Source organism: Rhinatrema bivittatum, chromosome 1 (genome assembly GCF_901001135.1).
Source record: "Rhinatrema bivittatum chromosome 1, aRhiBiv1.1, whole genome shotgun sequence".
Lineage (NCBI taxonomy): Eukaryota > Metazoa > Chordata > Amphibia > Gymnophiona > Rhinatrematidae > Rhinatrema > Rhinatrema bivittatum.
In genome coordinates, this window is record NC_042615.1 from 655,103,222 (window position 1) to 655,128,388 (window position 25,167).

The 25,167-nt window shown below is 45.6% G+C and overlaps 1 protein-coding gene across 2 annotated transcripts in view; it reads left to right on the forward strand.

Annotated features, from left to right (window-relative positions):
* Window positions 1-25,167, forward strand: part of FAM172A (family with sequence similarity 172 member A) — a 907,909-nt gene that overhangs the window by 20,770 nt on the left and 861,972 nt on the right. For both annotated transcript variants that reach the window (XM_029573259.1, XM_029573251.1), the window contains exon 3: window positions 2,377-2,478. In XM_029573259.1, the coding sequence (XP_029429119.1) occupies window positions 2,377-2,478 (102 nt within the window). The remainder of the gene's footprint in view (window positions 1-2,376; window positions 2,479-25,167) is intronic.

Sequence of the window (25,167 nt, forward strand, 5' to 3'; positions counted from 1 at the left end):
ATTTCAAAAAAGAAAGAAAAATGTGTGTGCATATATTGGATACATGGTAGCAGACAGAAAAAAGGATTGAACTAGCACGTGTTTGAAACAAGCCAAACATGTTTGGTTTTCAGGATTCCCACAATAAATATGCATATGGTATATTTGTATGCACTGTGTCCATTGTATGCAGATTTATCTCATACATATTCATTGTGAATGACCTGAAACCCAGACCTGTTTGTGGCATTCCAGGATTGGAGTTGCCTACCCCTGTTGTAAGCATTTGTGCCAATTATCAAGGCTTCAACACTAGCAAGCAAAAACTGACTTTTGGTTTTGCCCTATCATTACATGTGGTTTAGGGGTAGGCTTGTCAGGAGATAAATGGAATGCTCCTTGAAAACCTTTGAAGTTTTCCTGCAATATTCTTGTTGGAGTCATGTCTGATCATCATTTTTCACAATTCTAACTGTTGCAAATAAACCAACTAATCAGAATCTTGAAAGGGAGTTTGTCCTCATCTTCCATGTTGCTGAGCAGTTTTATCATAAGCCATATTGACATTGCAGATTAATTCTTCATTGTAGAGTTTAATCATTTTTTTTACTGTACAGAATTTAAACTCAATACAGTAGATTAAACTTTAGAAATGATGGCAGAAAAGAACCAAATGGTCCATCCAGTTTGCCCAGCAAGTTTATGGTAGTATCTGCCGGGCCGTGCATGCTTATCAGTTTCCCAGACTATAAAAGTCAGGTCCCTCGTTGGTTGCTATCTGAATCTAATTCTCATTTACCCCTTGCTGTTGAAGCAGAGAGCAATGTTGGAGTTGCATCAACAGTATCAAGGCTTATTGGTTAAGGGTAGTAACAGCCACATCAGCAAGTCACCCCCAGGCACTCTTTCCTTCATTTCCATCCTTTAGCCTTTAAGGATCCACAGTGTTTATCCTATGCCTCTTTGAATTCTTTTACTGTTTTCGTTTTCACCACCTCCTCTATAAGGGCATTCCAGCATCCTTTCCATGAAGAAATATTTCTTGACGGTTGTCAGTCATCTTCCCTGGAGTTTCATCTTGTGACCCCTAGTTTTACTGATTTCTTTCCAACAGATAAAGTTTAACGATTGTGCATCATTAAAATCTTTCAAGTATCTGAGGTCCGTATCGTATCTCCTCTCTTCAAAGGTATACATATTCAAATCCTTTGGCCTGTTCTCATAAGCCTCCGATGCTGGCCCCACACCATTTTGGTTGCTCTTCTTTGGACCACCTCCATCCTGTTTGTGTTTTTTGAGATACGGGCTCCAGTACTGAACGTAGTACTTGAAGTGAGGCCTCACAAGAACCTGTACAAGGGCATCAGCACCTCCTTTTTCTTACTGGTTATTCGTCTCTCTCTGCAGCCCAGCATTCTTCCACTTTAGCTATCGCATTGCTTCGGCACCTTCAGATCACCAGATACTATCACCCCAAGGTCCCTCTTCCAGTCTGTGCACATTAGTCTTTCACCACCCAAGACATTCAGCTCTTTTGGATTGCTGCACCCCAGGTGCATGACTTTGCACTTCTTGGCATTGAATCCCAGCTGCCAAATCCTCGACAGTCCTTAAGCTTTCTTAAATCACTTTTCATTTTCTCTGCTCTTTCAATCTTTTTGATTAATGTAATTGACTGATGAGTTCCTTAAAGTTTTGCCAAATCACTTAAGCATACCCTCTGTGTCTCACTATTTATTGGTGCTTTTTTGTCTCCACCCTCTTGTTTTAATATCTGCTGCTTATCAACATTTTCCCACTAACTTCTGTGTTGATAGTGAAAAGCTTCGACTTTGTACATTTGGCAAATGGAACCTATTTGTGATTCTTTTTCCCCTCCATAAAGGCTCCATTTCCTGAATTTCAAACTTGTTTTCTTCCTGCTTCTGGGTTAAATTATGCATGTTTCCATAACAGCAGACATTAGAGCATGAAAGTGACAGAGGGCTGTGAATGTGCACCAGAAGTCATGTCTGAAATTGCTGTTTTGTTTATTTGCTGTAAACGTTATAATGTGCACTGGCTGCAGCAGTTTGAACCTGCCTCTTAATGCTGCTACTAATATTGCTTTGCTATTATCACACAGGACATGACTGTAGTTTCAGTAAAGATGATAGAATCTTAGCAATTTAACTTAAGCCCAAATAAAAAATGGAAAACTTGCCTGAAGTTGACAAAATGCCCAAGTGATATATCTCATGAAACATAAACAAGACCACTTGTACCTTTTTGTAACTTACCTGGTACTTTCTAAGTGTTAGTTTTTATCAGTAAAAGCCTTGGAAACTATTGAGGTGTTTTCATTGTTTGGTATAAAGATGTTGGTTTTTACACCTTTTTTTCCCCCCCCCCTGTTAGATTTGCTGTCTAGAATAGATTTAGATGAACTGATGAAGAAGGATGAACCACCTCTTGAGTTTCCTGATACTCTTGAAGGATTTGAATACGCTTTTAACGAAAGTAAGTGATGCAAACAAAAAGTGGGATATGCATGTAAGCTAAGCTCCTAGGCTAATGGAACAGATAAAGGTTTTGATTTTGTCCTTTGGCAGAGGGCTACATGTAGAACTGGTTATATGAATAGGTGCTAATACTACATAGTCGCTTAACAGAGACCTGGTTTTTGTTCCTGGTTTAAAACTTGTCTCTTCAGGCTACCTGTAACAAGTACTGTCCCAGCCTTTAAGGGAGAATGTACATATGTGGAACCTGTGTGGAAAAGTTTACTAGTTAATGCTTAGGAAGCATCATTTAGAAAATTGTAACCTCCTTACATAGTAGATGATGTCAGGTAATTCCAATTGACTCAACGAATCTGCCCAGTTATTTTGATCTGCACTGCCAAGGATACATATCCCAGCTGGCAGACCTAGGACTTTTCAACACACTTAGGGACTCCCAAAATATTCCCATAAATATACAATATCAATTTAAATTTATCTTCAATATCACCTTTCAAAAATGTTTATATCCTTTATTATTACATGTCACATAAACATATATAAACATATATTATATCACATTTAATAAAACAGCCATTAAATACATTGTTTAAATTACATTAAACACATCATTTCTAATGACACCATATTCAACAGTACATATACATCAGTACATATACCCCTCAACATACATGTATCCTATCACAATGTCTGTATTCTGATGAATTCAATGTTTAATCACAATTGTAAATGCACCCAGTCCGGACAAGTCCTAACTAATAATCAACATTTATCTCAACCCTAATCCCCTAATATCACACAATCACTCCCATTCATCATTCATCCACTTAAAAACTATATACCCCATAAAAGTAACCTGTTGTCCTTTATATTATCATCTAATAGTATATTGTAATGATTTTATAGCAGTTATTAGACAACTGATTCTCAATTCTTTACAAACACAGTTTGTTATGCCGATCACCCCAATCTTTCTCAATGGATGTTTTAACATCAAACGCCCCAACAAGACACCTCGTTTCACCCCTAATCGGGCTTCCTCAGGGGACTCTTACTGCATATCACAGTTTCAATCGTGCATCACTCTTGATGAAACAGGTATCATAATTTTCTTCCTCTAATTCTGGACACCACTTATCCGGACCTCACTACATACACTTACACAGTGCATCCACACGTTTCCAAATTACTTTTTATAACCGTTTGGTACATGATCCAACCAGCCGACCAAATGCCCAGCAAGGCTCTCGGTTTTTCAATCTAAATAATAGCCTCTTACTGTTTTACCGGACAGATTCAACGCCGCTCCCCAATGCCGATCCACTCACTTCCTCTTCCGTTGAGAAAGATTGGGGTGATCGGTATAACAAACTGTGTTGGTAAAGAATTGAGAATTAGTTGTCTAATAACTGGGGGCTTTTGATGTTAAAACATCCGTTGAGAAAGATTGGGGTGATTGGCATAACAAACAGTCAGCTCGATACAGTAAAGTGGGGCCACGGTTACCCAGCTCCTAACCCGCTTTCTACTCACTTTCCGGCCGCGTTAGCCCTTCCTGCGATACACTATCCCCTTTAACCCATCATTACCGCCTCTTTAAATCCCCGGGTAACCCCTTCCGCACGCTCCGTTGGCGTGCGGAAGGGGTTACCTGGGGATAGATCGGGGATAGAACGAAAGAACGGCCGGAGCGCCGTTCTTTCGTTGGCGCTCCGGCCAACGAAAGAACGCTTCGCTCGTGCCGGAGAGGGCACAGAACAGTGGGCTCTCACTTCACGCCGAGCCAGGAGAACCGGGACCTGCGTGGGGGGGACCACTGCGAGCCGCTTTCGCCGCCGGCTGCCCCCTCCGGAGGGCGGCAGAGAAGGGAAGGGGCTGAAAAGCAACAAAAGGTAAGTTGGCACATGTCGAGCCGCTTTGGCAGGAGGGGATTTTTGGTTTTTAGGTTTTCCTGGATTAAAGTTGGGATCCATTTCCTGGTGCCTGTCATTTCAAATGTCATTTGAAATGACAGGTACCAGCGCACCCAGGATACTGTATAGGCGCTATATTAAGCGCCTATACAGTAAAATGGGTTGCGCGGGCCTAACGCTTTGCATACGCGGCTTGCATTTGCAAGCAATTTAAATAGAGTATCGAGCGGTATGTGATCAGAACAGTGCGTGGGGCAAACGAGGGTGCGCCCGGCACTGCCGCACTCTTTCTAATGCGGCCTTACTGTATCGACACAAGTGTTTGTAAAGAATTGAGAATCAGTTGTCTAACAACTGCTATAAAATCATTACAATATACTATTAGATGATAATATAAAGGACAACAGGTTACTTTTATGGGGTATATAGTTTTTAAGTGGATGAATGATGAATGGGTGTGATTGTGTGATATTAGGGGGTTAGGGTTGAGATAAATGATGATTATTAGTTAGGACTTGTCCGGACTGAGTGCATTTAAAATTGTGATTAAACATTGAATTCATCAGAATACAGACATTGTGATAGGATACATGTATGTTGAGGGGTATATGTATTGATGTATATGTACTGTTGAATATGGTGTCATTAGAAATGATGTGTTTAATGTAATTTAAACATTGTATTTAATGGCTGTTTTATTAAATGTGATATAATATGTTTATATATGTTTATGTGACATGTAATAATAAAGGATATAAACATTTTTGAAAGGTGATATTGAAGAAAGATTTAAATTGATATTGTATATTTATGGGAATATTTTGGGAGTCCCTAAGTGTGTTGAATTGTGTATCTATTAAGGGGACTTATTAGTGCTCCGTAGTGATTGTGCCACACCTAGGACTTTGACAGCTAGTAGGACATTGTTCCTTATGGGAGTCATTTTTTGTTTTCATATCATTCTATACTTAATCCAACAACTATTCTCCCCCCCCCCCCACCCCACCATGTCTTACCATCAAGCTTTGTAATAGTCTAAACATCAATAAAAACTAAATAAGCTGTTTCTTGAACATCAGGCTGTTTATGTCCCTGTGGTCTTTCTGGATAATATCTGGCCACCACTAATCTGCCAGCATCAACTTAGTTGATTTTTGGGGAGTTGAGTCTGCTGGTTTCCACTCAGCTACCCTATGGCCTGCAGTTTTTCTACTAGTTTGTTCTTCCTTTATCTGTATCTTATTTTCTTCAGAGAGTTAAATGTGTGTTGATTGCAATACTGCAACCTTCTAATCTTGTTCCTCTCACTGTCCTCTTTATCACTCCCAAACGTGTTTGAATTTTGACACAGTATTAGCTTTCACCATCTCTACCATTCTCTTAGTAAAGAAGACTTTTATAATTTTTCTTTGACAAGCAAGGCAGAATTAGCCATGAAATGTCTGTGATACCAAATGGATCCATCTCTCAAAGCTCATAAAATGTTTACTAAGCATATGTGGTAGTTCCAGCACTCGCAATGCCCCATGAGCCCCTTGGTCTGATTTTGTCCAAGCTTTAATGCAGATGTGTGATCTCTCTGTACCTGATTTTTTTTCATTGTACATTTTGCGTGCCTTGCTGCAGTTCAGAAATGTTCCACGCCCCCTATCTGGCTAGAATTTAGCAAAATAACGGCCCGATTTTAAACGCCCCGCACATGTAAAAAATGGGGGTTCCTGTACGTACCCAGATCAGTCCAGACAGTGGGTTGAGCCTCCTTTCCAGCAGGTGGAGACAGACTAAAACTTTCAGGATGCCCTATATCAGGACAGAGCATATCCTCTAACCCAGAGCTTTCCAAACTTTTCATGTTGGTGACACACTTTTTAGACAAACATAATTTCGTGACACAGTAATTCAGTCTACCAGCAAACCAGAAGTTAAAGGTTAAACGAACAAAATGTATTTCAACAATTTATGTATGTTTCCTTAAATATATACATAAATAAAATGTTTCACAACACAACCTATCTCATAATAAATATTTGCAGGCTTCCACTTCCTTCATGCTGATCTCGTACATTGTGAGATCGGCATAGAGAAAGTGCTACTCTTGCACATTCCCAAAGATTACATGTGCCAATCACTAAAAAGTAATTTTTTTTTTTACCTTTGCTGTCTGATCTTAGTTTTCTAATCGGTTGGTCACAGGCTTTTTTTTCCACCTTTCCTTTCTTGTTTTTTTGCCAATTCCTTTTACAGGGTCTTTTTTTCTATTTCTTTTCTCTCCATCTGTCTTCCCTCAAACACACAATCAGGTTCTCATTATCACATACTATCTCACACATTCTCACACACACAGGCTCTCACTCACATGCAATCTCACACATCCACAGCTCTCACTCTCACATGCCTCTCTCTCATACATACATACTGTCTCTCTCGTGCACATGCTGTCTCACTCTCACACACACAGGCTCTCTCACTCCTATATGCTCTCTTGCTCAAGCACAGGCTCTCACTGGCACATGCTGTCCCTCTGCACGGGTTGCCGAAGGATGGGCTCTTCAGAGGCCCTGATCTTCCCTGGCCGTGACATGGGATCTGCAGCGGCCCTGCTATCGGGTTTCCTCCTCTTCTCGGGCTGCCGCGACGTGGGATCCGCAGCGGCCCTGCTATCGGGTTTCCTTCTCTTCTCGGGCCGTCGCGACGTGGGATCCGCAACGGCCCATTAATGCTGCTCTTCTTCTGTACGCAGCAGATGCTCCTCCTCCTTCCTGCCCACTCGGCTCCGGCAACGTTTTTCTTCCAGGGCTGCACAGGCAGGAAGGAGGAGGAGTGAACGTGACCCTTTTCTTCGGGCCGTGGTGATGTAAGCTCCACCACTGCCCGCCGATCTTCCTGCTATAGTTCCCTGCTTCCGCCGGCCCTGTGGACCGGGCGACACACCTCCACACTACAGGCGACACACTAATGTGTCCCGACACACACTTTGGAAAGCTCTGCTCTAACCCTTCAGTATTCGTCTGTCTCCAGCAGGTGCAGCATCTCCCCTTCGGTTCTCTGCTGTAGGCTAGTCAGCCTCTTCTTTCTGTTTAGGCTCAAGCAAGTACTTCTTTTGGTTCTTGTTTAAAAAAAAAAAAAAAAAAAAAAAAAAAAGGATCTCTGAAGGAAATTTCTGTCTCCCAGCTCTTGCCCGGCTCAGGGGGGCTTGTCCCCTTTTTGCAGGAGGGGGTTCCCTGCATAGTCCTGAGTCCGTGGACGCTTCCAGGTGTGGGGACAGACGCTCTCTGGGCCTCGTTCCCCCTCTGGCTGCCGAGAGGGTTTTGAACCCGCTGCTGCACTCAGTGTAAAAAAAAAAGAGTTAAAAGGTGTTAAACTTTCAATAAGTTGCAGGTACTCACCTACCTCTAACTTATTTGCAGCAGTTGACCAGCTTTTTTATTTTTTTCCGGTCAGAGTAGGGCTAGAACCGGCAGTCAGAGAAGCAGCAGGTTTCCCGCCTGCTCTCTCCTGCTGTGCAGGCTGTCAATCAAGCTTTTTTTTCAACTTTTTTTTCTTCAGCCGAGGTTTAGCTATGTCCCGGCTGACAGCCTGTCTTTCTTGTGGGCTGTCCTCTTCGCGTTTTTCGCGTCAGGGCCTCTGCACTGCTTGCCTGCCGGGTGGGGAAGGTCCCTCCTTGGCAGGACAAGCAAATTTAGCCCGGGGCTCCACTCCTCCCGGCATAGCTAGGCCTTTCCCGGGTTGGCAGAGCCTGGGAACGGCCGCCATCTTGGATTTTTCATCGGGGCCGATTTCAGTGCTCCCTGGGGCTGGGGGGCCGGAGTTTTTTGACTTAACCCCCGATTTGGCCCCCGCGGGTCCCCAGGAGGGGGGTCCTGACCTTCCCTCGCTCCCTTCCCCCCCCCCCCCCCCCGGCAAATCCAGGGTCCCTTTTTCCGCGGATTTCGTCCTCCTCATGCACAAATCTTATCTAGCTAGCCTGCATGAGCTGGATGAAAGCCCCCCTCCGCCAAAAATCCCTTGTTTAGCGCCGTTGACCACTGGACCGGCCGTGGAGCCTCAAGGACCAGTTCGGGTGCGGGTGGTCCTGGGGGTGACCCCCCCCCCCGTGTCTCCCGGGTCCTCGGACCCCACTACTTCCTCGGATTTGGCGGATGCCCCCCCCCCTAGAGGGGGATGACCCCAGATCCCTTCGTCTTTTTCGTAAGGAGGAGTTAGAGCCCCTCCTCCCTTTTGTTTTGGAAGAGCTTGTTCTGGAAAGTCCCTCCGTGGATAATCTCATGGCCTCACTCCCTAAGGACATGAACCCGGTTTTGGGAGGGCTCCGGCCTCGGCCTTTCCCTTCCACCCCATGCTTAAGCTCCTTATCCTGCGGGAATGGGAGGCTCCTGAGGGTGCGCTCCGGGTGGGGCGTGCAATGGATAAGCTCTATCCCCTCCCGGAAGAGGGCTTGGAGCTGTTGCGATATCCATCGGTGGATTCTTATGTTTCTGCAGTGGCCAAGCACACCACGATTCCGGTGGAAGGTTCCACGGCCTTGAAGGATTCACAAGATCATAAGCTGGAGGCTCACCTGAAGCGCATCTTTGACGTCCTAGCCCTCGGGGTTCGGGCGTCTTGATGTAGCAGTCTCATGATGCGGGCGGGCCTCCAGTGGGTCCAACAGTTACTCTGTGCCCGGGAGCTTCCGCCAGGTGAGGCAGAACAAGCCGAACGTCTGGAGGCGGTAATCGCATACGTGTCAGACTCCCTCTACGATTTGGTCTGTGTGCAGGCGAAGGCGATGGTTTTGGCAGTGGCTGCCCGGAGGCTCCTTTGGCTACGCCACTGGTCGGCTGATCAGTCTTCGAAGACCCGGCTGGGCAAGCTTCCCTTCAAAGGTAAGATGCTCTTTGGCGAGGACCTCGACAAGCTTATGGACTCCTTGGCTGACAACAAGGTTCATAAGCTTCCAGAGGACCTCCCTAAGTCTTCTCTGTCCTTCGCGGCCTCTCGCTTTCGCTTCAGGGGTCAGCGTCGCTCCGCTTCTCGCAGGTGGGGCGGTGCTGCGAGGGGGGTCTTCTCGTGTGCAGTCCTGGTCGCAGTCCTTTCGTGGCAGATGGCCCTTTCGCGAGGGCCAGCCTGTGCGTGCCACCGCTAAACCTGCCACGCAATGAAGCTGACCCATTCCTCGGTCCCTTACCTCGGCGGACGCCTCTCCCTGTTCTTCGAGGAATGGGTCAAGATCACATCGGATCCATTATCAGAGACGGGTACGCTTTCGACCTCGTCAGGGAACTTCCATATCTCTTTCTTTTCTCACCTTGCGGCCGGGCCAAGAGGGACGCGGTGGTCCAGACTCTCTCCAAGCTTCTGGATCTGGGAGCGGTGGTCCCCGTCCCGGAAAGGGAAATTGGCGCCGGCCAGTATTCTATTTACTTCACTGTGCCCAAAAAGGACGGGTCCTTCCGCCCAATATTGGACCTCAAGAGGGTCAATCGGGCTCTCAAGATCCCCCACTTCCGCATGGAAACCCTGCGGGCGGTCATTGCGGTGGTCCGCCCCGGAGAGTTCCTTGCTTCCCTCGATCTCGCAGAAGCTTATTTTCATATTCCCATTCACCGCGACTATCAGAAGTATCTCCGATTCCACATTCTCAACCAGGACTTCCAGTTTCGAGCTCTCCCCTTCGGTCTCACGACCGCTCCTCGCACCTTCATGAAGGTCATGTAGTAGTAGCGACGGCCTTGCGCCGGGTGGGGATTCTCGTCCATCCCTATCTGGATGATTGGCTCATCAGGGCCAAGTTGGAGACCTCTTGCCGGCGGGCGGTGGATCGCGTCTTGGAGCTCCTTGCCTCTCTCGGGTGGATAGTGAACTTTTCCAAGAGCAAGCTTCAGCCCTCCCAGGAGTTGGAATTTCTGGGAGCACACTTCGACACCCGAGTAGGTAAGGTTTTCTTACCTCGGGCGCGAGCCCTCAAGCTGATCGATCAGGTCCAGACTTTGTTTGCCCTACCTTCCCCGACAGCCTGGGATTATCTCCAAGTCCTGGGATCCATGGCTTCTACCATCGACCTTGTCCCCTGGGCTTTTGCTCATATGCGTCCGTTACAGAAAGCTTTGCTGTCCCGTTGGCAGCCAGTGTCGGAGCAGTTCCACGTAGTCCTTCCGTTCTTGGATTCTACTTCCGACGAATTACAGTGGTGGCTGTCTCTTCCTCATCTTCTGCAAGGGATGCCTCTTCAAGCTCCACAGTGGACGATAGTGACCACGGACGCCAGCCTGTTGGGCTGGGGTGTGGTCTGCCTTTCTCAGTCCACCCAGGGAACATGGTCACAGACTCAGTCGCGCTGGCACATCAATCGACTGGAAATTTTGGTGGTCCGCCTGGCTCTTCAGGAGTTCCTTCCCCTGATCCGCGGCAAGGCAAGTTGTCAGACAACTCCACCACAGTCGCCTACATCAATTGCCAAGGGGGCACTTGCAGTCCCCTGGTAGCCTTAGAAGCCAGCCGTCTCCTCGCTTGGGCGGAGCATCACCTACAGTGCCTTGTGGCCTCTCACATCGCCGGAAAAGACAATGTTCAAGCCGACTTCCTCAGCCGGCAGTCGCTCGATCCGGGAGAGTGGGAGCTCTCAGACGCGGCCATGGCTCTGTTAGTGGACGGGTGGGGTCCTCCTCACCTCGATCTCATGGCGACTCTGCGCAATTCCAAGGCCAATCGGTTCTTCAGCCGCTAGAGGGAACACGGCGCAGAGAGCGTGGATGCTCTGGCTCTACCTTGGCCAGCAGACGTCCTTCTGTACGTATTTCCCCCGTGGCCACTGGTGGGGAAAGTTCTCAGGAAAATCGAGCTCCACCGGGGACCGGTGATTCTCGTCGCTCCCGAGTGGCCGCAAAGGCCGTGGTTCGCGGATCTCATCAATCTAGCGGTGGACGGGCCCCTGCGCCTCGGTCATCTTCCTCGTCTCCTCCGGCAGGGGCCTGTATATTTCGACCAGGCCAATCACTTCTGTCTTGCAGCCTGGCTTTTGAACAGCGTCGCCTGAGGCGCAAAGGTTATAGGGAGGAGGTCATCTCCACCCTGCTGCGAGCCCGGAAGCAGTCGACTTCTCTGGCCTATGTGTGCATCTGTAAAGTTTTTGAGTCAGCGTGTACATAGGCGGGCGTCCCTGCGCGCTCCGCCTTGATTCCTTTGATTCTTTCTTTTCTTCAGAAGGGTCTCTCTAAGGGCCTCTCCTTCAGTTCTCTATGCGTTCAAGTCTCTGCGCTCGGCTCTCTCCTGGGTCGGGTGGACGGTCATGCCTTAGCAGCTCACCCCGACGTGATTAGTTTCCTGAGGGGCGTTAGACACCTCCGCCCCCCGTCTCGGGCCACGTGTCTGTCGTGGAGTCTCAACCTAGTCCTTCGTGCTCTCTGTGCGGCTCCCTTCGAGCCTCTTCGCCACGCTACGCTCAAGGATCTTACTCTAAAGACTGTCTTTCTGGTCTCTATTTCATCTGCTTGCCGTATTTCCGAGCTTCAGGCGCTGTCCTGTCGGGAGCCCTTCTTGCGTTTTTCGGATTCCGGGGTCTCTCTCAGGACGGTTCCTTCCTTCTTACCTAAGGTTGTCTCCGCTTTTCACGTCAAGCAGTTGGTAGAACTCCCCGCATTCTCGCCGGAGGAGGTCACGGGTACGGCTGGTGGCGACCTCTGTCGGCTGGATGTCAAACGAATCTTGCTTCGTTATCTCCAGGTCACTAATGACTTCCGCGTATCGGACCATCTCTTCGTCCTTTGGAGTGGTCCCAACCGGGGTAAGCAGGCTTCTAAGACCACGATTGCGTGTTGGTTGAAAGAAGCCATTTCCTCGGCGTACCTTTGTCAAGGTCGTCCGCTTCCTGAGGGTCTGAAAGCCCATTCCTTGCGTTCTCAGGCTACTTCGTGGGTGAAGAGTCAGTTTGTCTCCCCGCAGGAGATTTGCAGGGCTGCCACTTGGACATCTCTGCACACTTTTGCTCTGCACTACAGTCTGGATGTACACGCTCCGGTGTTTGGTTCCTTTGGGCGGCAAGTGCTTCGAGCGGGACTGTCTCGGTCCCACCCAGTTTAGGGAAGCTTTGGTACATCCCACTGTCTGGACTGATCCGGGTACATACAGGAAAGGAAAATTAGTTCTTACCTGTTAATTTTTGTTCTTGTAGTACCACGGATCAGTCCAGATGCCCTTACCTGTCTGTCTTCTGTCCTCTCGAAGCTTGTTTTCTTGCAGGTCTGCAGATTTTCATATATTTCTTTGTGCAAGATTACTGAGCAATTACACCGGAAGCCTTGGTCGTTTTCTTATACCAAGTTGATGCAAGAGCGTATAGGTATACCATGTTTTTCTACATTATTCTATATTTGCTCCGTTGAGCTTTAGTTACTTGCTTGATCCTATTCTTGGGTTGTTTGTTTTATGCTTTGACATACGTTATACTGAAGGGGTAGAGGATAGGCTCTGTCCTGATATAGGGCATCCTTCAAGTTTTAGTCTGTCTCCACCTGCTGGAAAGGAGGCTCAATCCACTGTCTGGACTGATCCGTGGTACTACAGGAACGAAAATTAACAGGTAAGAACTAATTTTCCTTTTTGCAACAACTTCCTGCAAGGGGGTGCCAAAGAGAAAGGTGTCAACCTAAGTTCCTTCAACAATCACAGGTGAAACCTGAGCCTAGTTTTTGACTAGTTTAAAATATGATTCCCTACCACCTCTGGTGGGAGGAAGGGGTTTCAGTAATTTTTCTCAGCATGGGAAATATCACCAAGGATTGTTGGGTACCAAAAATTGTGAAGTGTGGCTACCTTTTTACATTTTTTTTTCTCGCTTTCCCATGGTCCAGCAGGTTTTAGGCTTTAATTCAGATCTAACTCAGTCTGCCTGGCTTCCTCAGGAGCTGGAGATACTCCTTCAGCAGAAGGCACTAGAACTGATTCCTGCCCGGGAGTATGACCAGGGATTTTACTCTAAGTACTTCCTTATCCCCAAGAAAATCAGGGGTTCGAGACCTATCCTGGATTTACGAAGGCAGGACAAACTGCTGGCTCAGGAAAAATTCAAAATGTATTCCCTCCATATGATCCTCCTGTTCCTTCAGCCTGGGGATTGGATGTGTGCTTTGGATCTCAAGGATGTGTATGCCCATGATCCTTATTTATTCCTCTCACTAGAAGTAGCTCAAGTTTGTAGTGGAAGGGACTCATTACCAGTATAAGGTCTTTCCCCTTTGGCCTCTGTGGCTCAAAGGATATTCATCAAGTGCCTAACGCTTCACCAACTGGGACTATGCATATTTCCCTATTTGCACAATTGGTTGGTGACTGGCATCTCCCAATAGGAGGGTCTGGAGTCACTTGAAGACTATTCAACTCCTTTGTTCTCTGGAGTGCCTTTCTAGAGGATCCAGTTCATAGGAGTGTGGATAGATTCAGTAGGAGAGCAAGTGTTTCTTCTGGACAAAAGTGCTGTGGTGCTGAGAACACTTGTTTAAAAAAAAAAATGCTCTCCTGCAGCAGGATCAGACTCCAGTAAAATCAGTCGTGACCATCCTATGTTACATGGCAGCTGCAGTGCATGCGGCCCCCATGACAAGTTTGAACATGATGGATCTTCAGTGCCAGCTATGGTAACCATTATCCCATTGCATCTTGATGATGGTCAGAATGTAAGTGGCTCTAAAGCAGTGGTTGAAACCTTCAGCCCTATGTGTGGGCCTTCTGCGGGCTCTGCTTCATCAATGACTTTCTACCAATGCCGCCACCATAGGATGGGGGACTCATACTGGTATGGCCCAAACTTAAGTTTATAGTTCTTAGCAGAGAGCTGTCTCCAGATCAGCCTCCTAAAGATACATGTCATTTGCACTGGGAGCTTCTGCTTATATGCTGTTGGGAAAGAGAATCTTGATACAAATGGCAATCAAGAAGCTATGTTTTTCATAAACAAGCAAAGCGCATAGGCTCCTTTATTCTCCAGCAGGAGTCTCTCAGGATCTGGGTGTGGGCTTTCAGTCATGGATCTTATCTGGAGGCAGCTTACTTTGTAAGAGCTTTAAACACATTGGCAGACCACCTTGGCTGAGTCCTCCTATTGCACGAATGGTCCTTAGATCAACAAGTGGAAACCAGTTTATTCAAACTTTGGGCTTGAATGACAGTTGACTTGTTTGCTTTGGAGAGGAACAGGAAAGGCTCTAGAGCAGGGATTCCCAATATTTCAGGAAACACTGACCCCTTTTCAGCTTCAACATTTTCACGGACCCCCAGATTCTTCTCTTTAATGTTCGCATGCCATAACAAAAGAAATAATGAGATGCACTCCAGAATCATTCATAATTTATAAAACTTTGATCTAAACTGAATATACATAGGGATGGCAATTTCCAAATTAAAAATTGCCCTCTTAATTGAAGGTTGAGGGCATTCTACCTTCCTATCCAACTGCAATGGGGAAAAGGAAGCAAGTTAAAAAAAAAAGGTCCAGGTTGCCAACTTGGTATGGCTTGACAGAAGATCAGCACAAGTACCTGCAAACCTGCAATCTCATTTTCAAAGGGAAACTGCCGCAGTTTTTCCTTTTGAAAACTGAGTGGCGAGGGAAAGCCAGTACTTTTGCAGCTGTGTACTTTTTCATCTGCTTTGAAGCAAGTGGAAAGTACATACATGAAAGTATGCACGAAGACTTCAAAATTAAATCTCTGCATGTACTTTCCCTCTCCCAACCTAGCCCTGCTCCTTTTATACCGTGTAGGTAAAAGTATGTATGCTCACAGTGTAGATATTTGTACTCTCAGTGGCAGGGAATAGCTTTTTACTTGGGTAAACAGAGGCTTACCGTCAAGTTTTGAAACTTACTGTCCCTGAAAATTGGCTTTCTTAGCCTCCTTTTCTTTTATACTTCATTTTCTTTTATGAAAATACAGATACAGAACAGATACAGATACAGAACAGATACAGATACAGAACAGATACAGAAAATGATAGTCACAAAATAATGTAGAAATCTAAATGGTTTTGAATATTGATGGAAAACTCACATGTTAATCAAAACTTATCCATCTAACTCCAAATTATCCATTTAAAAATTTAGTTTTGAATATTGACTTCATAGATTTTAGAAAACTGACACAGCCTGCTTTTCAAAAGGGAGAAGGCTTCATGTCTGTCTGTGTGTCCCCCCTTAAATAACTTTTGTTTGTCATATCCAAACCTGGTGGTTGTTGTTGTTTCATCCTCTCTCCTCCTTCATCCCTGGAGGTCATCTTTCCATTTTTCCTTCCTGGACTATGGTAGACTTTATCTCTGTCCAGACTAATTCCAGGTGTCCTCTCTTCTTCTCCCTTGATAAGCTGCCATCCACTCTTACTCCACTTAACCAGATCCATCATGGATTCATCTACCCCTCTTTTCCTCCATTCCTCTCTCATTCCTTATTCTTTCTGTCTTTCCCCTTATACTATCAACCCCAGTCCCATTTCATCCTTTCTTCCTTTACCTGTATGTACCTAGATCAGTCCAGACACTTGGGTTTTGCCTCCCTTCCAGCAGATGGAAACAGAGAGTTTTACTGACACTGCCATATAACCCAGTCTGCCATTTGCAGTCCTTCAGTATTTCTCTGTCTTCAGCAGATGGAAGAGGTGCAAAACCTGCAGCTCTGTACTTATTAAAAAAAAAAAAAAAAGGAAATTGGACAGTTTGAAGAATTTCCTCCCAGGAGGTTGGCAGGTCTTGGTGGGGCCATCCCTCCTGGTTTGAGGTGGACGAGCAGGAGGTTGGGTATCCTTGGTGCTCAGTCTTTTCACGCTGGGAGGCAGAAAGCTGGTAGATCCAGTTCTCTCGCCTCTAGAAGCACTAGTGGAGCCTGCTGCCAATCTTTGCCTCAGGGAAGTTTTTTCTTTCTTTCCTTGTCCTTTTGATAAAATTTAGAAGGAGGTGAAGTTTAAAAAAAAGAAAAAAAAAAGAGAAAAAGGGCAGGAGCAGTTGAATTTTGTTGTTTCCCAGTCTGTGGCGATTACACACTCTGGTAGCTCCCGTGGGTGTCTCTTTGTTTCAGGTTCTGCCGCACAGGCATTGCAGGGCTGCAGCATGACATGCAGCTGCTGATGCACCGCGTGGGGGAGATATGTGTGTACCTTTTGTGTGCCGGCCAGTGTTCCTGGTGCCTCTCTGGGGGAGAGGGCGCTTTGGGAACTATTGCGGCAGCTGGAGCTTGGCAACACGGACCTGGGAGGTCTTTAGCTCTGTCAGGGGAAGTAGACGAACTGTTCCCGGTGAGCGCGGGATCAGCGTCCACTTTGAAATTCTTTACGGCTGCTGCGGGGGGAGGGGGATCTTTCTCTACTGCTTTCGCTGGCAGATCTGAGTCCCGAAGAGGCCGGGGGGGGGGGGGGAGGGGCATTCAGGGGAAGACTATGACCACCTAGGAGAAGTCTCTGATAGCTGTGGGCTGGTATTGTATGACCTCAATAGAACTTCCTCCAGGACAATGATGTCTGTGGTTTCAGCCAGGAGGCTTCTCTGGTTATGGAATTGGTCTGTGGACATTTCTTCTAAAGGGCAGTTAGGGACATTGCCTTTCAAGGGAAAGCTGCTATTTGGTAAGGATTTGGAAGAACTGATAAAGCATCTGGGAGGGAATAAGGTTCATAAGTTGCCTGAAGATAAGCCTAAGGGACCAAGAGGTTCTTTTCCTTTGCAATCTCATTTTCGGGGCAAAAGGCGTTTGCGTCAAAGTAGGCTTCTAGAGGAGCCCAGAGACAGGCCTCGGGGAGATCACAACCAGCCCTTTTGTGGCCGGAAGCCAAACAGGGATGGCTCAGGCTAGGGATCTGGTGGTGAGCCAAAACCTCTATATGAAGTGAGGCTGGCTCAGTCTTCGGTCCTTGTTATAGGGAGTTGGTTAACTTTTTTTTTTTATGAGGAGTGGGTTTTAAGCGTGATAAAACAAGGTTACATATTAGAATTTTCTCGTCCGCTAAGGGATCTGTTCATGGTCTCCATTTGCGCCTCGGGGGAAAAGAGGCTGGTGGTACAACAAGCAATCGACCGGCTATAGATGCTGGGGGCCATTGTTCCCATCCCTTGAGAGGAATGAGGGAAGGTATTCCATTTATTTTGTGGTGCCAAAGAAAGAAGGTTTTTTTTGCCCGATTCTGGGCTTGAAGAAAGTAATTGTGGCTCTCAAAGTTCCTTGTTTTCGGATGGAAACTCTGCGTTCTGTTATCGAAGCAGTGCGCCCTTCCGGTCAGTCTGGCAACAGCACAGAGGACGTTCACAAAAGTGATGATGGTGGATGCTGCAGCTGTCAGGAAGGAAGGTGTGCTAGTTCACCCATATCTGGAAGATTGGCTTTTTCGAGCAAAGTCAGATGTCTTTTGCAGACAAGCAGTGGACTTGGTACTTTAGCACTTATGTTCCCTGGGTTGGATAGTGAATCTGTCCAAGAGTTTTCTCTCCTTTTCTCAGGTGTTGGAGTTCCTAGGTGCAAGTTTCGATACAAAGGTGGGGAAAGTTTTTCTCATCAAGGGATGCATTGTCAATTGCAGTCACAAGTTTGCAGGTTGTTGGAGAGCCAGATGCTCAGGGTTTGGGATTAATTGCAGGTTCTCGGATCCATGGCGTCTACCTTGGAGCTGGTCCCTTGGGTGTTTGCTCATATGAGGCCTCTGCAGACGGTGGTGTTTTCCAGGTGGGATCCGTTGTCAGAGCAGTTTCAGCTTCCTTTGCCTCTTATGGAGTTAGCCAGGTCCAGACTCTCATGGTGGCTTGCTCAGGCCCAGCTGTGTCGCAGGGTGGACTTGGAGGTGCCAGTGTGGATGGTGGTTACCACTGACGTCAGTCTGTCCGGTTGGGGCGCTGTCTGTCAAACTCAATCGGTGCATGGCCAATGGTCAGTGGAAGAAGTTTTGTGGACCATCACTCGCTTAGAGATAGTTTGTGCTACAGGCATTTCTACCCCTCTGGCACAATCGTTCTGTCAGAATCTTGTTGGATAATGCGACGATGGTGGCTTATATCAACCGCCAAGGAGGTACCAGAAGTCGAGCGGTGGCTCAGGAAGTGGGAGATCTGATATGCTGGACAGGACAGCATCTGGCATTGATTACAGCTTCTCACATAGCCGTCACTGACAACATGCAAGGAGATTATCTCAGCAGGTGACAGCTAGATCCCGGAGAGTGGGAGTTATCGGAGGAAACAATGCATCTTATCAGATCCAGGTGGGGCAGTCCACACATGGACTTGATGGCGACCCAACAGAATACCAAGGCTCCACACTGCTTCAGTTGCAGAAGAGTGCTTGGTGCCTTGGTGCTTCCTTGGTCGAAGGACATTCTGCTGTACGTGTTTCTGCCATGGCCACTGGTGGGCACGATATTGTGGCACGTTAAGATTCATCTGGGAGATGTGATTCTGATGGCTCCGGAGTGGCCTTGTAGGCCTTGGTATGCAGATCTGGTCAATCTAGTGATAGACGGCCTGCTGAGGCTCGCTCATCTGCCAAAGTTTCTACACCAATGTCTTATATTTTCAGATCAGGTGGCTTGCTTCTGTGTCGTGGCTTGGCTTTTGAGAGGAAGCACTTGAGAGAAAGGGTGCTCTGAGGATGTTGTTTCTACTCTTTTTGCAGGCTAGAAAGTCGTCCACATTTTTGGCGTATGTGAGGGTCTGTAGAGTTTTTGAGGACTGGTGCACGGATCCTATGCGAACTTCCGTGGCACACATTCTTGCCTTCTTGCAAAGAGGTTTGGTGATGGGTTTGTCCTTTAATTCCCTCAGAGTCCAGGTGGTTTCTTTGTGTTGTCTTCGAGGCAAGGTGTGTGGAGCGGCTCTGGCAGCGCATCTGGATGTGGTGCGTTTTCTCCGAGGGGCGAAGCATTTGCACCTTCCAGTTCATGAGCTTTGTCCCTCCTGGAGCCTTAACTTGGTCCTGTAAGGGATATGTGCGGCTCTGTTTGAGCCTCTTAAGGGCCACTATGAAAGATCTTACTTTGAAGGTGGTTTTCTTGGTAGCGATTTGTTCTGCTAGACGGATCTCTGAGCTTCAAGCCTTGTCATGTAGAGATCCTTTCTTGAGAATTTCGGATTCAGGGGACTCCTTGAGGATGGTTTCAGCTTTTCTTCCAAAGGTGGTATCATATTTTCACTTAAGTCAATTGGTGGAGCTCCCGGCTTTCCCAAATTTGGAGGCTACAGCGCCTCATGCTAAGGAGCTGTGGCTTTTGGATGTCAAGCACATTTTGTTGCAGTATCTTAGCTTCTGGTTGTCTGATCACCTTTTTGTGCTGTGGAGTGTTGTGTAAAAGGGGCATAAGGCATCCAAAACCTTGATTGCCTGGTAGTTAAAGCAAGCTATTGGCTCTGCGTATATCTGTCAAGGGCTTCTGGTCCTGGAGGGCTTAAAGGCTCATTCTGTTTGTTCCCAGGCGGCTTCCTGAGCCAGATGTCAAGTGTCACCGCAAGAGATTTGCAGGGCAGCTTCTTGGAAATCTTTGCACACTTTCACCAGGCATTATCGTGTGGATGTCCAGGCCCCAGAAGCCATGGACTTTGGGGAGAGTTTAGTTCGAGTGGGACTCTTGTGGTCCCACCTGATTTAGGGAAGCTTTGGTACATCCCAGGAGTCCGGACTGATCTGGGTACGTGCAGGGAAAGGAAAGTTGGTTTTTACCTGCTAATTTTCGTTCCTGTGGAACCACAGATCAGTACAGAGTCCCACCCGGTTGAGTTTAGGAGTTTAGGGAGTTTAGGAGAGTCCACTCAAACTGTTATAATTAACTGAAGAATGGCACAGGTTTTGTTTAGTTCTTCGTGCGTTTTTATGGGGACAAAGTTAATTGTTGTAAGTTTCCTCTTCCCACTGCTCGTTCAGGGGATATTAATTCATGTTTGGTATTGGTGGTGATACTATCTTAGCTTGGGTACAGTTTAATACTGAGGAACTGCAGGTGGCACACTGGGTTATATGGCAGTGTCAGTAAAACTTAATCTGTCTCCATCTGCTGGAAGGGAGGCAAAACCCAGGAGTCTGGACTGAGTTGTGGTGCTACAGGAAAGAAAATTAGCAGGTAAGAACCAATTTTCCTTTGAGCCACTCTATTCTCTATTTTGGTTCAGCTCCCCTCTCCTTCTCTGTCATGCTAGAGACAAAGCTTGTGGCAGTATTGGGAAATGTTTCTCATCAATGTGATAACCCAGCTTTCCTCTGCTTTCCTCAGTGTGCAGCAGAGGCTGCAAAGGTTATGACAACTGCATTGAGCCCCTTTCTTCTTCACCTCTGCTGAACTTGGGGCAGTAGTGGTTTTCGGCTTTCGATAAGTGCGAATAGCCCTGATGTGTTCCTCTGCCTCGTGATCTGCAGTAATGTATGGTGAAGTTTTCAGGGCCCTAATAGGCCCCACTCTCACTCTCCTGGCCTGTGGTAGCAGTTCAGCTAATCATAGGTAGCAGCAGCCCACTTCTTTTTTTTTTTTTCCCTAGCTAAACTTTCTTGCATCTCTTCTGGACCCTAGTTTGGGAACCTCTGTTCTAGAGGTTTTCCTTCTAAGCAAGTTTAGTTCAGCTCCATAAGCTTTTATACTACACTGGGATGTCTGTCTTTATGCATATCCACCAATACCATTGATGTTGCAAGGACAGTCCAGAAGGTGCTTCGGGATTGTGTGAGAATGATCCTCATTGGTCCAGCATAGCCAAGGCAATGTGGTTCAAGCAACCTCTGATACCACCGGGGACTCTCCATCCCTTATCATGCAGGAGAGAGGCAAACTCTGGCACTCAAATCTGTCTTCTCTGGTCCTTACAGCATGGATATTAAATGCACAGTAGTTTTCTCCTTGCTTCTTCCAAGAGAAGTGCAATATGTCTTGATCTTGGCCAGGAAGCCTTTAACCAGAAAGTTCTATATCTTCAAATGGAAAAGGTTTCAATCCTGGTTTCAGGCTGGCTCGCTGGATCCTTTTGCCTGTAGCCCAACATATTTGCTCCAGTACTTGTTTTTCCTTTCTTCATCGGGACATACTAGGTTGTCTGTGAAGGTACACATCTGTGCCATCGCAGTATACCATCAGCAAATGGAAGGAGCACAAGTCTCCATTCATTTGTAGGCATCTAGATTTATGAAGGGATTTTGGCATTTGAAACCCACTGTCACTAAGCCTATGATGCCGTGGGATTTTGATGTCATCTTAATGTAGTTTATGAAATCTCCATTTGAACCTCTGGAGTTGGTTACTTTGAAATTCCTCAAGTGGAATGTGCTATTTTTGATAGCTGTTATCGCTGACTGTAGGGTCACTCTACTGCCAGTTCTTCTATAACAGGGTAGGTCTTGCATACTCGTCTTAAATTTCTTCTGCAAATGGTATTGGCTTTTCACAACTATCACGCCATTATTCTTCCTACCTTTTCTCCAAGGCCTCATGAGCACAATAGTGAACAGGCTCTTCATTCATTGGACTGTAAGAGAGAGCCCTTGCCTACTATTTGAGAAAGACTCAGCCCTATTGTCAACCTTCTTAACTGCTTTTCTTTTTATCCCAATAGACTGGGAGTAGCAATTGCCAAGCAAACTCTTTCGAATTTGCTAACAGACTGTATTACACACTGTAATATGATTCTGGCTTAAAGATTATTAACTCTGTAAAGTCTCATCAAGTGAGAGCCATGGCAGTTTCAGTGGCTCACTTCATGGCTACTAAAGTTGAAGGCATTTTGAAAGCTGTGACATTTTGGTCATCTGTGCACACCTGCATATGCCATTTCTGTCTGGACAACATGTCAAGAGGTGACAGTTTTGGGCAAACAGTTTTGCTCAACTTGTTCTCCTAGTAGTACACTACAAGGGTGGGGCTAGATTGCTTGTTTGGTATTGTTCTGCTGCGCAGCCCTCTGTTTGGGACTCCCCGTGTGTCATGGCTTAATTCAACTTTGCTTGTCTGTGGAGAAAGCATGTCTGTTTACTTATAAACAGGATTGTCTGTAGACAGCAGGATGAATTAGCCATGCTTATTACCTGCGTGCCTCCATGGAGAGTAGACTACCTCGATAAAGCTTAAATTGCACATGCTCGGTAAGGACTTTACTGAACTTTGGGAGATGGGTCTATGTGGCTGTGTCAGATGATGTCATCCACATGTCAAACCCTGTTTACGGGTAAGCAAACTTGCTTTCCTATAAACCTTTCTCCTCACAACTTCAAATTGTGATCCATTGTCCTTGCATTTCTTTTTCTATGGAAATTTTCACCTTCCCACACTTTATTGAAGCTTTTAAGTAGGACTGAGCAAATGCATTCCCTTGAGTCAGCAAATACATAAAACAGGAGTAGGCAACTGCAGTCCTTGACTTCCACAAGCTGGTTGGGTTTTCAGGATATCCACAATGAATATGCATGAGAGAGATGGTACATGCAAATGCATCTCAATATGGACATCCTGAAACCCGGTTGACTTGCGGTACTCGAGGACTGGAGTTAATTTCCTAGACAAAATCCATGGTAGCTATGTCTTATGTTTTTTTCTTTAGAGCAGTGGTACCAACATTTTCAGTCAATACATTTTGGCAAGATTTTTCTGTACCTTTTTTAGTCCTTAAAGTTTTTGAAATTCATCCTATTTAATCACACTCACCATAAAAAAAAATATAAGCAAATTCAGGTGCTGTTGTGGTAGTCTTTATAAGAACTCATGCAAAAAAGGAGAGTATAGCATTAACAGCTAAAAGAAAATTGTATTCAAGAAAAGAGATTTTTAAGTTATGGGTGTGCAGGACTTAAAGATACACTGTTCTTCCAAAAAAGTGTATGAAAATACAGCAAAATATATTAAGCAAGCAAAGAGAGGAGATCTAGAAATAAGACAAAGAGAGAGACCAGGTGATAATTTGAATGTTGCCTATATTGTTGCTTTTACAGACTCGTAAGGCTGGAAGGTACTACAAGATGTTCTTTATTCCCCTTACCTTTAATTAGAATTCAGTGTACCTATAGCAAATGTTTAACTAAGGTAGTCGTTGGAAACTTCCAGTGATTGAGATTCTACTACCCCAGTAATTGACTTACTTTACCTTTACAAAGTTCTTCCTCATTTCTAACCTAAACCTCCCTTGCTGTAATTTAAGGCTATTATCTTGTCTTTCCTTAGTGACAGGAAAACAATCGGTCCCTGTCTTCCTGATAACTCTTCTTTTTGTATTTGAATACTGCAGTCTAGTTACCCTTCTTTCGTTTTCAGACTAAAGAAATCTAACTCCTTTAACCTATCTTCGTAAGTCATATTATTCAGGCTATTTACTTATTTGTGTTGCTTTCTTCTGGATTTTCTTTAGATTTCCCACGTCTTCCATTAAGTGTGAGGCTCAGAATTGAACCCAGTACTCCGTGTCCTTACCAATATTGAGTAGAGTGGAAGAATGACTTTTGTTTTGCATGCAGGAATCCTGGTAATGCATTGCAGTATAGTGTTAGTGACCTTTTGAAACTGCTCTACATCACTGAGTTATACAGAGTTTGATTTTTCTGTAATCTCCCACATCTTTTTCTGCAGTAGCATTGTCTAGTCAGCCATTTTCTGTTTGTGTATTAGATCTTTTTCTTATAACTAACACCTTGATTTTGATCTTGACAGCCAGGACCATCCTCAGATAAAGTGGTCTGCACTCTGAGTAGGGGTGGGACCTTCCTTCATCTCGCCCCAAGATACAGCTGTCCTGTCGGTTTAGGTTCATTCAGTGCAAATAAAACAGGCTGTTCCCCCATATGTTGACTGTCTCTCTCAGCCCATCTTTCTGTGCAATCACTTCCTCAGGGCTCCCTCCGCAGATACTCTTTCCTCTCCAAACACACTCTTCACAGCTCTTCTCCACACGCTGTCAAGATCATTTTGAATTTTAATCCCGTCTTTCATGGTACTTGCAGCCACTCCCAATTTGATAGCTTATGCAAGCTTTAGTTATGTATTCTGTACTCCATTATCCAGCCAAATCATTAAGAACAATATTGAGTACCAGACATATGACACACAACGGAACATCATGTGATATAGCCTACCAGGTTGACATTAATTCATTTAATAACATCTCTTTGAAGTTTTCTTTTTCCAGCAAATTGCTGTCTGCCCACCTAATAGTTATGTGGTCTAAAGAATAGTTTCTTCACTTATACATTTATCAAGAGGGCTAATGTCAAATGCCTTAAAGAAATGAAGACTTATCAAAATCTGCTACCTCCCCATTATCTACTCTGTCACTGAAGAAATTAAGTTGGATTGGCATGATTTGGTTTTCAAAAATCCATGCAGATTTTTTCTTAGTGCTTTGTCACCATCAAAGTACTTCAAATTGATTGATTACAGTATTTTTTCCAGTATTAATGTTTGACTGGTCTATAATTACCTGTTTCTGCCTTTAAGAGGCACTATGTTCACCTTTTCCAATCCTCTGGAATCTCATCCATTCTCCATGATTTCTTCAAGGATAATTATGAATAACTTTTATCTGTTTCTAGAGGGCATATGATTGGGGCTTGCTAATTTGAAAACTTCTAATTACGGTTTTTGAAAGCTTCTCTTAGACATTGCTACTAGTATGGCCTAAATAAATCCAGATGCCACTGTACTGGTCACTATCAAATCTCTCACATAAGTATCACATGTGAAGTTTGAATAATTAAGAACAGTATGTACTAACTTCAGGGAAGGAGACTTTTAAAAACTGGGAGAGGGGCTATACTAAAATGTATATCGTTTTTTTATTTTTAAAAAAATGTCAGTCACACAAAAACCTAAGGA